The sequence below is a fragment of the Nematolebias whitei genome, chromosome 19 (genome assembly GCF_014905685.2).
Source record: "Nematolebias whitei isolate Nwh7 chromosome 19, NemWhi1, whole genome shotgun sequence".
NCBI classification, from domain to species: domain Eukaryota; kingdom Metazoa; phylum Chordata; class Actinopteri; order Cyprinodontiformes; family Rivulidae; genus Nematolebias; species Nematolebias whitei.
In genome coordinates, this window is record NC_056516.1 from 32,243,373 (window position 1) to 32,256,259 (window position 12,887).

At 40.8% G+C, this 12,887-nt stretch overlaps 1 protein-coding gene across 1 annotated transcript in view; it reads right to left on the reverse strand.

Annotated features, from left to right (window-relative positions):
* The window catches only part of gon4la (gon-4 like a), a 12,188-nt gene extending 876 nt beyond the window's left edge, over positions 1 to 11,312 (reverse strand). Inside the window, exons 1-24 of the mRNA XM_037693003.1 lie at positions 11,104 to 11,312; positions 10,740 to 10,963; positions 10,511 to 10,585; positions 10,357 to 10,407; positions 10,221 to 10,274; positions 10,011 to 10,106; positions 9,846 to 9,938; positions 9,553 to 9,708; positions 9,198 to 9,408; positions 8,495 to 8,596; positions 8,332 to 8,372; positions 6,832 to 6,944; positions 6,578 to 6,761; positions 6,401 to 6,487; positions 5,985 to 6,162; positions 5,559 to 5,709; positions 4,619 to 4,652; positions 4,528 to 4,569; positions 4,312 to 4,428; positions 3,156 to 3,986; positions 2,606 to 2,695; positions 2,013 to 2,219; positions 1,801 to 1,944; positions 752 to 1,017 (exon numbers count right to left, since the gene is read on the reverse strand). Coding sequence (XP_037548931.1) covers positions 752 to 1,017; positions 1,801 to 1,944; positions 2,013 to 2,219; positions 2,606 to 2,695; positions 3,156 to 3,986; positions 4,312 to 4,428; positions 4,528 to 4,569; positions 4,619 to 4,652; positions 5,559 to 5,709; positions 5,985 to 6,162; positions 6,401 to 6,487; positions 6,578 to 6,761; positions 6,832 to 6,944; positions 8,332 to 8,372; positions 8,495 to 8,596; positions 9,198 to 9,408; positions 9,553 to 9,708; positions 9,846 to 9,938; positions 10,011 to 10,106; positions 10,221 to 10,274; positions 10,357 to 10,407; positions 10,511 to 10,585; positions 10,740 to 10,963; positions 11,104 to 11,311 — 3,755 coding nt within the window. The 5' untranslated portion in view covers position 11,312. The remainder of the gene's footprint in view (positions 1 to 751; positions 1,018 to 1,800; positions 1,945 to 2,012; positions 2,220 to 2,605; positions 2,696 to 3,155; positions 3,987 to 4,311; positions 4,429 to 4,527; positions 4,570 to 4,618; positions 4,653 to 5,558; positions 5,710 to 5,984; positions 6,163 to 6,400; positions 6,488 to 6,577; positions 6,762 to 6,831; positions 6,945 to 8,331; positions 8,373 to 8,494; positions 8,597 to 9,197; positions 9,409 to 9,552; positions 9,709 to 9,845; positions 9,939 to 10,010; positions 10,107 to 10,220; positions 10,275 to 10,356; positions 10,408 to 10,510; positions 10,586 to 10,739; positions 10,964 to 11,103) is intronic.
* Positions 11,313 to 12,887: the final 1,575 nt, after the last annotated feature.

The following is a 12,887-nucleotide window of genomic DNA, read 5'->3' on the forward strand; positions in this document are numbered from 1 at the left end:
CCCCCCCCCCCCCCCTTCAAAACTGCTCTGGGACATTTATTTAGTTTTATGAATAGTTCATGAATCGGTCACTTTAACAGCCTACAAGCTCACTCTACTGTTTATTGCATTATATTTTGCACTACTGTTATGATCAACTCGTCCTGTTTATTCTTTATTCTGGTAATTCTGGTATTGTCATTTCCACTTAATCACCTCATCAGTACATAACTGTGACTATATAGAACCGGTATGCACACCTTCACTTTACTAAGTTTCTCAGGTTTATACTTTATATTGCACTATTGTTTACTCTGGCCTTGCACATCCATTATCTACCTCTCATCATGTTATTGTCTTCAGTCAGCGTCCCTTTGTCTCCTGTTAGTCACTATTGAGCACGTTGCATCAGAGGTCCTGCTGCTGTTCACTTTTATATTTTTTTATACTTTTTTATATAACTAGTTGTGTTAGTTTATTTTTGCTAATGTTGTTGTTTGCTGCAATTTGAGTAGGAGTGTAACGCAATTTCAATTTCTATGTATGTCCTGTACATATGCAGAATTGACAATAAAAATCAATCAATCAATCAATCAATCAATCATTAGGAGGATCTAGTCTGCTGATTCAAGGACAACTGCATGGCTCTAATGAGCTATGGGAGCATCAAATGTTTTGAAAAGAAAGGAAAAAAAAAACTTACACCCTATTACTGTATTTATGATGTTTTATTAAAAGCGAGTTTGTCACTGTGTGCATATTTTGTTCTGACCGTGTCCAGACGACGACCTTCTTGCCGTTGGATGTCACTGCGATGTTTTTGGCACAGACAGTTTGTTGCTCCCCCTCTCCCTCGCTGCCACTTCCTTTGTGAGTACTGACGGTCTTTCTGTGCTTGTCATGAGGATTCTGGGAAGCCGAGTCCAATTTAGGTTTCATAGAGCTGGTTGTTTCAGGCGAGGAGCAGGTATGAAGCTGCTGGAAGAACTCTTGGACCTCTTCCTGCAGGTCTGGGTGTTGTCTGAGCAGAGACGAGACCTGAGAGCAGAAACACAGTGAACACTTCTAACCTACAATACAGTAACAAACACATGAAATAGTTTAATAATGAATGTAATTTTGTGTACATTTTAAATATATTAAGTTCAATAAATGAAGCTAGGCCTGTCACGATAACAAATTTTGCTGGGCGATTGTTTCTCAGAAATTATTGCTATAAACGATAATATTGTTCGAAATTTGACAATAATGAGTCATTACTGTCAAATTTTAGAAAATATTGGTTAATTTGTTTTGAGTGTAGTACCTTTTTTTAACCACCGGATGGCAGTATACAACTGTTTGAACAGAAGGATGGCTAGTGAGGGAGTGAGCAGCGTGTCTCCTTAAGAAAAATGGGAGGGAGGTCCCTTGATGTGACATGAGCTGTCCATTTTTTTTGGTTCTCAAAATGGCAGATGCTCGGTGTGGTTTGAGCTCTTTAGCATAGCCTTTTTCACACAAAGCTTTCAATAAAAAAATCAGTAAACAAGTTCTCAGCTTCTTTTTGCAGAGAAAAACAACTTTTTACACAAAGGCACAGGTTTCAACCGTGAATTTTGGAGCTTCGACAAGATGGAGGTTTTTTCCCCCCGAGGTCGGCTTGTTAGCTTAGCTGCTTTTAACGATCCAAAAATGTGATTTTGGATGGTTAAATGGATTTTAAAGAAAACATGCGATTAATTGATTTATTGTTTATTGGGACAGGCCTAAATGAAGCCATTTTACACTTGACTTAAACACAAACTTAGTGCTAAAGGTGGGTCAAAGGTAAATATCTACCTTGTCAATGTCTTCTGATGAGGGGGCGGAGCTTCCCTGCAGGACAGAAACCACCTGCTGGTAGAGGGAGGAGTTCTCTCCCAGGTTCTGCCCCAGTCGCTTGAGAAACCGCCTGCTGCGTTCAAACAGCTGCTGCTCCAACAGCTGACAAGAGAAGAAGATTTAGCCAAGATAAATCACAGTCGTTGTGATGTCAGTGTAACGTCACCCACCAGTCCACAACTTCGAGCCTGTCTTCTGTTGAGGAAGGCAGCAAAGTCTTTGAGCAGCTGAGGCCACGGCTGTAGGACAGAACTCAGTCTGTTGTACAAAACCTCCAAAGTCCCTGATGCCCCTGAAGGCCCCGCTGCTGAAAATTCATCCAAAATGTGCAACAGCTGCTTTGAAAGGCCTGAGCACCCCTTCACCGCTTCACATACCTGCACAGGAAATACAACCCAACACTGTGGAAACATCTGTACTGTGGACTGGTGGAAAAATCTAAATGTTAATGATGGGCAGGGACAATGTGGGGGCACAAAATAATTAAATGTTTCTTGAGGTGAAACCACCTTTTTGAATTGGTTACAAAATGAAACAACCTCTAAAAAAGCCAATAATGTTTTTGACGTTTCAGAAAACCAACAACTTTTGTAACCAGTTTAAATATTTTTTTTATCTAAGCCCTACTTTTTTATGAATCTCCAACTGAGGTGAAGGTGCAAAAACTACACAAAGAAGAAATAAAGTGACTAACTTTTAAATGTAGGAAAATAAAAAATAAAAGGTGATGCTTGTAAAAATAATTATTGTTGTGTGTTCTTACTCTGTGAAGATAATCCTGAGCAAACACCGTGTCCTCCGACTCCCTCTGATCATCTTCATCATCTCCAGTTTCATCTGACGACAGCAGTTCCTAAAAACACACATTTTAATTATTAGTTTATATTTATAACAATTCAACGTTTTTTATTCCCAGTTCATGCGTTAATCAATTTTATTGTGAAAAATCCAAGGTCTGAAAACAATGTGGATTAAAACATAGATGTTTCAGAAACATGAAACTGAAAACATGTTTTTATTCTCCATCTAATTTTTTCACAGCTTGATTTGTCAAAAACTCAGAGCTTATTGGACATTAATGTACATTTAAAACAATTAATTCTAAAAACTTTTTTTTTTTAAACCTGCAGGCATTTAGCAAGATAAAAATTATGTAAAAGTCCTTGTCCTTTTTTGTTTCTGAATGAATTAAACATGTTTTAGTTTATTTAAATAAATAAAGCATTTCAACCTGAAACTGTTGCTGTTATAAACAGTCTGGAAGCAGCTGCAAATTTAATTAACGTGAATATAAAAACATCTACATATCTGACCTGCAGCTGCATGACAGATGCTCTGGAGTCATCTGAAGATGCCCCTTCGTTATCTTTTTCTTCTTCTACTGCTTCAGAGTGGACCACGGTCACTTCTTGTTCACTTTCTGACTCCGCCTCCTTCGGATCGGACAGGTCGTCCTCGTGGGCAATACTTCCTGCCGCACTGGGTGACGATTCAGACAGAGCCAGGAGGAGGTCACTCTCCTCCTCCACCTCTTCTTCCCTTTCCTCTTCGTTATTAACTATGACGGCATCATCACCCATTTCCTGAAAGGAGGCGGAGCCTTCAGGTGAAAAAGGAGGAGAAGCAGGGGCTTTATCATCACTCCTCATTTCTCTTTTGTTCAGGCAAAGTTTCCTTGCAGCAGGAGGTACAGCAGACTTCCTCCTCCTCAGACCAGCCAGCGTCTGACAGTGTCGACTGATTTGCTCCATGGATGCTGAGGAAACAGTGGAGGCACTTATGGTGTCAGGAGTTTTGTCTGCTTTGGTCGGGTGGAGGTCTTGAGGAGGACTTAGCGGTTGTAAAGGAGAAGAAGGGGAGGAGGTGTTGAGCGGCCCTTCTGAGACCGATGATAAATCATGAGGAGGAGAGGGGAGAAGCTGCTGCAGCAGAACAAACCCCAACCGTTTGAAGTCTAGGTTTGTGGGGAGGCGAGGCGGGTATCTGGTCCCAGGTGGGAAGCTGTAGGTGTCAGGGGCGGAGCGCACAAAAGCCAGGTGACTGTGACGGGCCTTACCCCTCCTGCAGGAGGGCGGAGCTTCTGGGCCAGAGCCAGATGGGTTGTTGAAGTGTTTGATGGTTGGATAGATGACAGGGAGGCTTCGCTGGGTGAACAAACATTTTTAATTAGTTGAACCTTCAGAATGATGTACTTCAACTTCTGCACACTGTTATTCAAACTACGAACCCACTAACTTGACTTTTTGCATTTATTGCAAATTACAAAAGTAATCCAACATTTAAGAGTTTTGTGGCAATTACAAAAAGAGAGCTGCCACGGGGAAAAATGTAAACAACCATTTCTCTGTTCGTAGGTAGGAGAGATTCTTGCAATTAAAGCTTTTTTCTACTTTTGTGTAGCCTTAGATGAACTCCTTCACTTTAACTACAGACTGCAATTATAACCATGCAGACAATCAACTGTGATACCATGAGCCACAGAGGCAGGACAGTCTGTTCTCTCTCCACAGGAGGGCGTCGCACCGCTGGATCGACATGACGGCAGGCCACTGGCATCGACCACACCACCTGTTGATACCTGAAGGCCTGCAGAGGACACAGAGTTAAACACTCTGAGATGAGACAGCTGCTAATCAACTCTGAGTGAGTTGGACTGGAATACCTTGACAATGTTATCAGGTGTACCAGGTCTGCAGCACTGCAGGATCCTCCGTCGGACTTGTACCACTGTTTTCCTCAGCAGAAACTGAGACACAAGCTTAGGTGGGTCACATGCTCCCTCCATGTTCCTGAGTCCAAGTACCAGCAAACTAATAAAACAAAGACACATGTTTAAAACTGGTCAGAACTTTTAAGAAAGTTTGCTTTTCTTTAGTGTCTGCTGTGGAAGAGATGTTTTTTTCTTTATTAGTCTAATCTGTATACTGCAGGTAAGATTAGGCCTGTCACGATAACAAATTTTGCTGGGCGATTAATTGTCTCTGAAATTATTGCGATAAACGATAAAATTGTTTGAAATTTGACAATAATTAGTTTGTCAAATTTAAAAAGAAATTTTGGTTAATTTTGTGTGTAGAACCTTTTCTGACCACTGGATGGCAGTACAAGACTATTTGAACTGAAGGATGGATAGTGAGGGAGCAAGCAGCATGTCTCTAAGAAAAATGAGAGGGAGGCCCCTTGACGTGACATGGGCTGTCTCTTCGGTTCTCAAAATGGCGGCCGCTCGGAGTGGTTTGAGCTCTTTAGCATAGCATTTTCACACAAAGCTTTCAATTTAAAAAAAAAAAATCAGTAAACAAGTTCTCAGCTTCTTTTTGCAGATAAATTTTTTTTACACAAAGGCACAGGTTTCAACCGTGAAGTTTGGAGCTTTGACAAAACTGAGGTTTTTTTCCCTGAGGTCGGGCTATTAGCTTAGCTTATAGCTTAGCTGCTTTTAACGACCCAAAAATGTGATTTTAGACGGTTAAAACAGATTTTAAAGAGAAAGGGAGGGGTCAATGAAGATCACCGGAGTTGAGCTTTTTGTCATCCAGTGTCTTCAGTAAAAAGAGAGACACGAAGAAACAATAAAGCCGATAAACGAATATGAGGTAGATAATTTTCATTTATGGTGCCATTAATTGATTTATTGTTTATTGCGACAGGCCTAGGTAAAATACCAGCTCCTCAAAAGTACAAAAAAAAACAACATCCTTGTGTGTTTGTGTTACCAGTCCTCAGCTGCAGTGAAAGCCGCCGTCCTGCGGGGGCAGTACATAACCGGGTCGAGACTGGCACAGGGCAGCAGCTCTGGGTAAAGAAACACTGGACGAGTAGCTAATACCCAGGCCAGCTCAGCGGGCATGACGGGGAAGCAGCGCACTGACAACACAGAAACAGAAAGACAAGAGTACATTTACAACATCAATACCTAACATAGACCAGGACACTTAAATCTAAGATCTTTTCAGAACATCAAAGATCTGCCAACAAAATGCCCTTAAAGGAAATTCATGGATTCTCCATTTTCTCAGCAGACAAACTGACACAGCCCTGAACGTTGACTTCCATTAAAAAAAATTATCCTTTGAAAGTAACCACAAAGACAGGAAGTAGTTTCCCAAATCTCCCATGATTCCGAGCTGCATGCTACTCACTGTGTCCTCTGGCGTCAGGTTTGTGGTGTTGCGGCTGGTAGTCGATAGGAGTCTGTTTCAGCTCCTCCAGCAGCTCCAGGGCTCCCTTCAGGTTGGAGACTCTGAAAGCGCTTTGAAAAGCAGGACGACCCGCAGACCCAACGAGCTCGCCCCTCTGAGCCAGCACGTCCAACTCAAACTGACCAACACCGTAAAAGCACACACGTTTTAAAACTAAACAGTGTTTGCAGCGTTTTGTTTGGATTCAACAACATTCAAGAAAATAAATTATTCAGCAAACACCTTCATGTTCATAATAAATTTGTCATTAAGGTGTCCTGATATCTTATAGCAGTTGTGCAAAAAATGTTAATCTTATTCAAGCAGATTTTTAACAACTTTTTCTATCAAGTAAAACATGTTTCTATGGGAGTTACCAGGAATTGTCTGGTGGTCTCAGCTTCACTGTGCAGCCTGAGGACAGGAGAGGTCAGCAGGTGGACCTGAGTCAGCAACTGGACATGCTGCGGGCAGCAGAAACAGAGAGGAACATGTTGGTGCAAGTTAATCAGTAGGTTCTTCTCTTCTTTTTTAATGTCCTGTGTTTCTTGTACCTGTTGAAGCTGCTGCTCCAGTCTTTGCTTCTGCCGAGCGTTCAGCTTCAGTGTGTACGGTTCTGGACTATGCGTGCTGTACGATGCATTCATCTGCCGCCTCTTCCGGATCAAAGTCAGCTGCTGCCTCACCGTACGCAGTTCTGTCATTGGTTCATCTTCTGCCTCATCATCAGCTGGTCTTCTGAAGCGTAAACAAAAAGTTATCAAGGCAGAAAATACATATCGTTTTTATTGTTTAGTGTTTTACATACACGTGCTGCTCTTCAACTGTGTGTGTCTGAACAGTGTGAATTCCCTCCTGTGGCTCTTCCTCTTCCTCATGGCCTTCATCATCCACTTCCTGTCCGGCCAGGTCCTCTTTCAACTGATGCAGATACACAAAGTGACACACAAAACCAAGCTTAAACCAAAGAAACAGCTACTTCATATTTTATTGACAGCAACATCGTTCTGATTTATTTAAACCAAACAAACCGTTTTAAGCAATGAGTCTAAATTTAAGACATGTACTAAATATTTAAGGCTGCTAATTATTGTAAGCATTTTTGCTATACAGTATAAACAAACAGTCCTAAAATAATGTTTTTCTAATTACGGTGACTACTAAGTGATAAAGGTAGAAATTAGCTTTAAGTATAGATAGAAGAAAAATGTAGGAAACTTTTGTGCAAAACTGACCATTAGCAATTTAATACAGTTCCCTTTTCTTGGTTTGAAATTAAATTAACGTATTTTCCGCCGTACCCATCACGCCGCCCTGTAAGTCACATCAGTCCAAATATGTCTAAAAAAAGTGGAAAAAATCTATAAATATGTCGCTTTGCCATAAACGTCGCGTCTATTATGCGTCACCACCACTGACGCGTCGCGTTACGCGTCACCGCTGACAACCCGGAAATGTAGGCCGGTGTTGTGCCAAAAATTGATGGGCTGCCAAATAGTGGCCACGGGAGGACTTTAACAAGACTAACACTTAAAAACAATGATTTGTTTGCTTGAAATTATAGTAAAGGTGTGTCTCGGTCAAACGGTCAAATCATCTGTATTTCAAACCCCGACTCGCGGAAGCGGCAGGCATGCGCAGTGGTACGAGCCTCTGCATTTCTTCAAAATTCAACAAGATAAACACCTAAAAACAATTATTTGTTTGCTTGAAATTATAGTAAAGGTGTGTCTCAGTTGAACTTTTACTTAATAAATGCACTTTAATGGTCAAATTAGCTGCATTTCGCCGGGGTGGTGCAGCTGGTTTGACTTGCTCCAAGCAACGAGCAGAATGAAGGTGGGGGGGACTACGGCAAGCTGACTGAGGCATTAATAGCTGGTGAAGATTTCATCCAGGATATGGTAAATTCAAAAAAGTTCAAAACAAAAACAATAAAGTATAAAGTAAAGTATAATAAATAAAGTCCAATTATTTGTCTTGATTTTTTTTTAGATTTGTCATTATAGCCATGTTTACCTATTACATGATACAACGGCATGCCATGCCCCTACTACTACTACTCTGCTGCCATCTAGTGGCTGAAAATAGTACTGTGAAAAAATTTCAGTCAGAATGAATGAAAACGGTTATATCACAGCCAAAAAATAGTTTATAAATGTGGGAAAAAAATCCATAAATACGTTGTTTCAGCCTATAAGTCGCAGGGCACGCGAATTATGCAAAAAAACACCACTTATAGGCCGAAAAATATGGTAAGTGTAACAATCACTGCTAATGTTATGAATGAATGCAGCAGAGTTTGTACCGTTTCAAACAGCTCCTCCATCAGCTCGTTCACCTCCTTCTCTGGAGGACAGACAAACAACGTGAGATTAGATCAGCGTAACAGCTGAGAAGAAAAGCTAGAAAAATTTTAAAAAGAGGATCTGGTCTGGATTGAAATTAAATTTTGCTGTGTCACTACTGACTTGTGATGCGGACAGCCTTGTCATCACGGTAATCCTCCAAATCAGGCTCGTCAGTGTCAGCCAGGAAGTTGTACTCTGGATCATCTTCATCATCACACTCCTCTGTTGGAATGATAAGAGAATCTGTGACACACTGTTCGTGGGATGCTACACTGATCTTTGATGGGGTTGACTGGAATCGGGCAATGTGACTGTTTTTATTTTAATATTTACATTACAGGAATGTGCTTTTGGACCCAACCTTTTTTTTTTAAAAATATCAATATTATAGTATCGTATAGTAGTATATATTGTATAGTCATATCGTATATATCGTATAGTAGTATTATAGTATCAATATTATAGTAATATAATGTGCATTTTAGCTTATATTACTACCTTGAAATACGTATTCATTCAAATTCATCCTGCTACACCATTATATTCTACCATGTTGTTGTTCAAGATCTCTCTTTAGGACATTGTAAATATTATAATTACTTTTTCACTTTTTGGTACTTTTTTTTTGTGCACCCTTATTGCATGCTTTTAGTATTTCTTGTAGATTTGTTCTTTGATGTTTTTAAGTGAGTCAAATCGGTTCTTCTCATCTTAAGCATTTCATTGTAATGTTAACCCTGTGTTAACCTTGCATATGACAAATAAACACAACTTGAACTTATAGGAATGTGTTTTTGGACCCACCAATAAGACAAATACTTACCTTCGTTGCCTACATCTGAGCTCATCAGGCCTAACAACCAATCAGTCCAATCTTTGTCCTCAGGCGCAGAGTTGGAGTCGTACATGTCCGGAGTTATGTCAGGGGCTCGGAGCTCTGCCTCCAGCTGACCCAGCGGGACGTCTCGAAGAGGACGCTTAGACCTAGTCCGGTACGCCATCACACCCGACTCATCCTCAGACTCAGACAGACGCTGAGAGCGATAGACAAACAATAAGAAGCCAGTTAATTTTTTTATCGTGAATTAAGATTGTAGATGAAGTTTACTCTCATTGTGAACAGCTCAACTCATATTTGTCCCGTGTGTTTGTTGTTACCCTACAGTTCTTTTAGCTACCTGATAGGGATCCATACAATCTGCCAGCTCCTCTTCAACAGCATGAAGTTTCTCCAGAAATAAGCTGTCAATCACACCTTTAGGCGGCAGGGCTTTAGGGGGAGGGGGAGGTCCCATTAACCCCACCTTCACACGTCTGGAGCGAACTCGAGAAGTCTGAGCAGAGGGAGGAAACGTTTATGAAAGATATAAACTGGGGGACAGCTAATCTAGAAACTCACATGTCCTGCTTTTTAGTTTATTAAATATAGCCTTAACTCTGTTTTTAGTTTTAAATAAAAAGCAGCTGTTACCTGCCAGGGGCTGCAGCTGTCCTCCTCCGATTTGTTTAATCTTCTCCCTCTTGGAGACGAAGTTGTGCTCTCCATGTCGCTCTCCTGGAATGTCTGCACACACATTAAAAAAAGATTAATAATTAATCGATAAGCATTACAATGAAAGTCAAAGCACAGTCGCACATCTTCAGCTGTTTCGTCTTCCTCTTCTTCATCAGGGCGATATTCTTCATCAGATGAGTCTTCCTCATCCAGAGGAATGTCCACAAACTGAGGAGCCTGAAGACAAATTATTTTTAATTTTTAAGAAACTGTAGGACTTTTAACTACTGCCAACTGATAAAGTGCAAGGTTGGTGGTAAACAGGTAGACTGGACTGATAGTTGCATTTACCTTATTGACATCACTGCTTTTCTTAATGGGTGAGATGTTCCAGGTGGGAATCACCTAAAGACATGTATTAAAAAAATGAAGAACCCACTTCTCAGTTGGGATTTAAGATTAATGAATTATTTAAACAAAAACTCACCACTCCCTTTTCTACCACTTCTTTTAATTTGGATCGAGTCATTTTAGGCTCCTATAAACAGAAAAAGTTCATGTTAAAAACTTGTTAACAAGAAGGTGACTGAAACGTTGTAGCTTGACTGAGAGTGTCTGCCAGACATCAGATAGAAACTCACAAATGGAGGGACTGCATCGGTTTCATTGATGGCAGCTTTCATCATTGCAACCACATGCTCATTGGTGATCACTTCCTGTAAGCCAGAGGTTGAGCTTTTAAAACTCAAAACATAAAGCACAGCTGTCATGGTTTTAAAGATCTGAGTCACATATTACTGAAGAAAATGGCCTCTAATCATATTTTATCCTTTATGTTTAATCACTTCAGAAAATGGTACAGGAACTCACATGGATGATGTTCTTGACATTCACAGTGGTAAGGTTGTGTTGTTTGGACTTTGTCTCCAGTGACTGGTCTAGCTGGGTGTCAATCTCCACTTCCACTCCCGTCTCCTCCTCTTCCTCAGTTTCTGACGTCCTGCACTTCTCATCAGTTCCTTCCTCATTCAGTGTCTGCTTTTTCTTCTTCAGCGCCTTCCTCCTCGCTGTTTTTACCTTCATCTGACTGTCTTCTGAGACACAGACATTTCAGGAATCAGTACAAAGATCTTCACTGTTTATGAAGATTGATCTGGGAGGGTGTTAAGTCTTTGGGGTTCCGGTTACGTTTTAAATGAGGAGCTATATCTTCACATAAAAGTGTGTGTTTTACCCATAGTAATGACAAGGCTGGAATCAGTGGTGTCTTCCTCCACCAGCAGGTATCCCTCCTCCTCCTCCTCAGCACTGGTTCCTGGCAGCACCGAAGCATCATGGGAGTGGGGCTGAGATGGTCCAAAGCTCTGGACAGTGCTGGTGCTGCCAAGAGCATTTTGTGGTTTGGACGGGCTCAGTTTGAGGCGTTTGCGGACTGGGTTCATTGTGGAGAAACATGACCTCTGACCCCTGAATAATTGATAGATAGCGCAACAGTAAGGTCATTAGGGTTTTGTATAAACAGTAGTGTTTAAAAATGCAAGTGCATCTTCACCCGTTATATTTCTGTTGAATATCGAGAAAGAAAGCTTGTCTGCTAAATTGTTCAGACACTCTTTAAAATAAACTAGGACAAAAATACTTAATGAAGCTCGAAGAAAACTGCGGGTTAACTCACTTTTATTAAATTCCAGCTGCACTGCGAAGCTCTTACATTTACACCGGTCCTGTTGGCATCGAAAAAACGGTTATAAGTTGTGAAACACCAAAAGCTGCTAAAAATACTCTTATCAACACAGAAAACACCATGTTCGAGAGGCGCTTGAGCTCGTTCATGGTCATTAACTGCTACTTGCTCCTGTCATTTAGCAGTTAGCTCTGATTAGCGCCTAAAGATAAACTCACGCCGGGTTTCGAAGAGTTAAGGCGGTCAAGAGCACCGCACACACTGGCTACAGTAGCTAGCAACTGTCCCACCGCTAGCAGTAGCGGCTAAATTAGCTCGCGAGGCCACTAATTCCGAGAACAGCGGGGTTCGGATCGTGTCCTGGTCCAGCTCCCTATGGGCTCTGTATCATTTAGAATAAATATAATGTTGATGATCACACTGCTGAGCTGAAACTCAGACTTACCGCCACAACTACAAGCCAATTTAGCATACAAAAACTACATTTCCGGTGTCATAAGGTTGTGACGTCATTGAGTCGCGCCCATTTGGACATTCTTTGGTCGCGACTTTTTAACGTCAGAAATTGACCAAAATTAATCCAGTTCATTCATTCAACCTTTATTTATACAGGTTAGTCTCATTGAGCCACGAGGACTCATTTACAAGCGAGACCTGTTCCAGACGGAACATAAAGTACAGACAATAACTACAGTAAAAATGCAGTTAAAATTGGTGTATAAAACAAACTCAGGGTGCCATAAAGGATTTAAGTAGTTTTCCGAAATATTAGCAAATGAGTTTTCGTACAACATTCTAAAATTCAAGAATGAAGTTTTGGCTTTAAGAGCAGTTATAGATATATATGCTGTAAATCATTGTGCCCTCTTGTTTTATGACTGTGGCTATCGAACACATCACTGCACTTTGTATGCTACAGCAAAATGTCCCTCTGACTGACCGCAGACTCTCTCACTTGTCTATAAATGCATCCTTGGGCATCTTCCTATATATTTATGTTCACTTTTATCTAGAACTTTTAACAATTATAGTCTGCACTCTCAGGACATTTTGATGCAGGTCCCAAAGGTCAGAACTGAACTCTAAAAAGGCTTTTAAGTATTTCGCCCCTGCTACTTGGAATATTCTGCAGAAGGATTTAAAGGTTATTAGTTACGTTGGGACAATTAAAATCAATTCTAAAGGAATGAGAGCTTCGATCACTTGGCTCCTGTAATTGCTCTAATGTGTAATTGAGATTTCTCCTGAATATACATGTGTGTATTTGGTTTAGTATTTTGGATTTGTTGTATGTTTTATGCCACTTCTTGGCCAGGTCACTCTTGGGAAAAAAA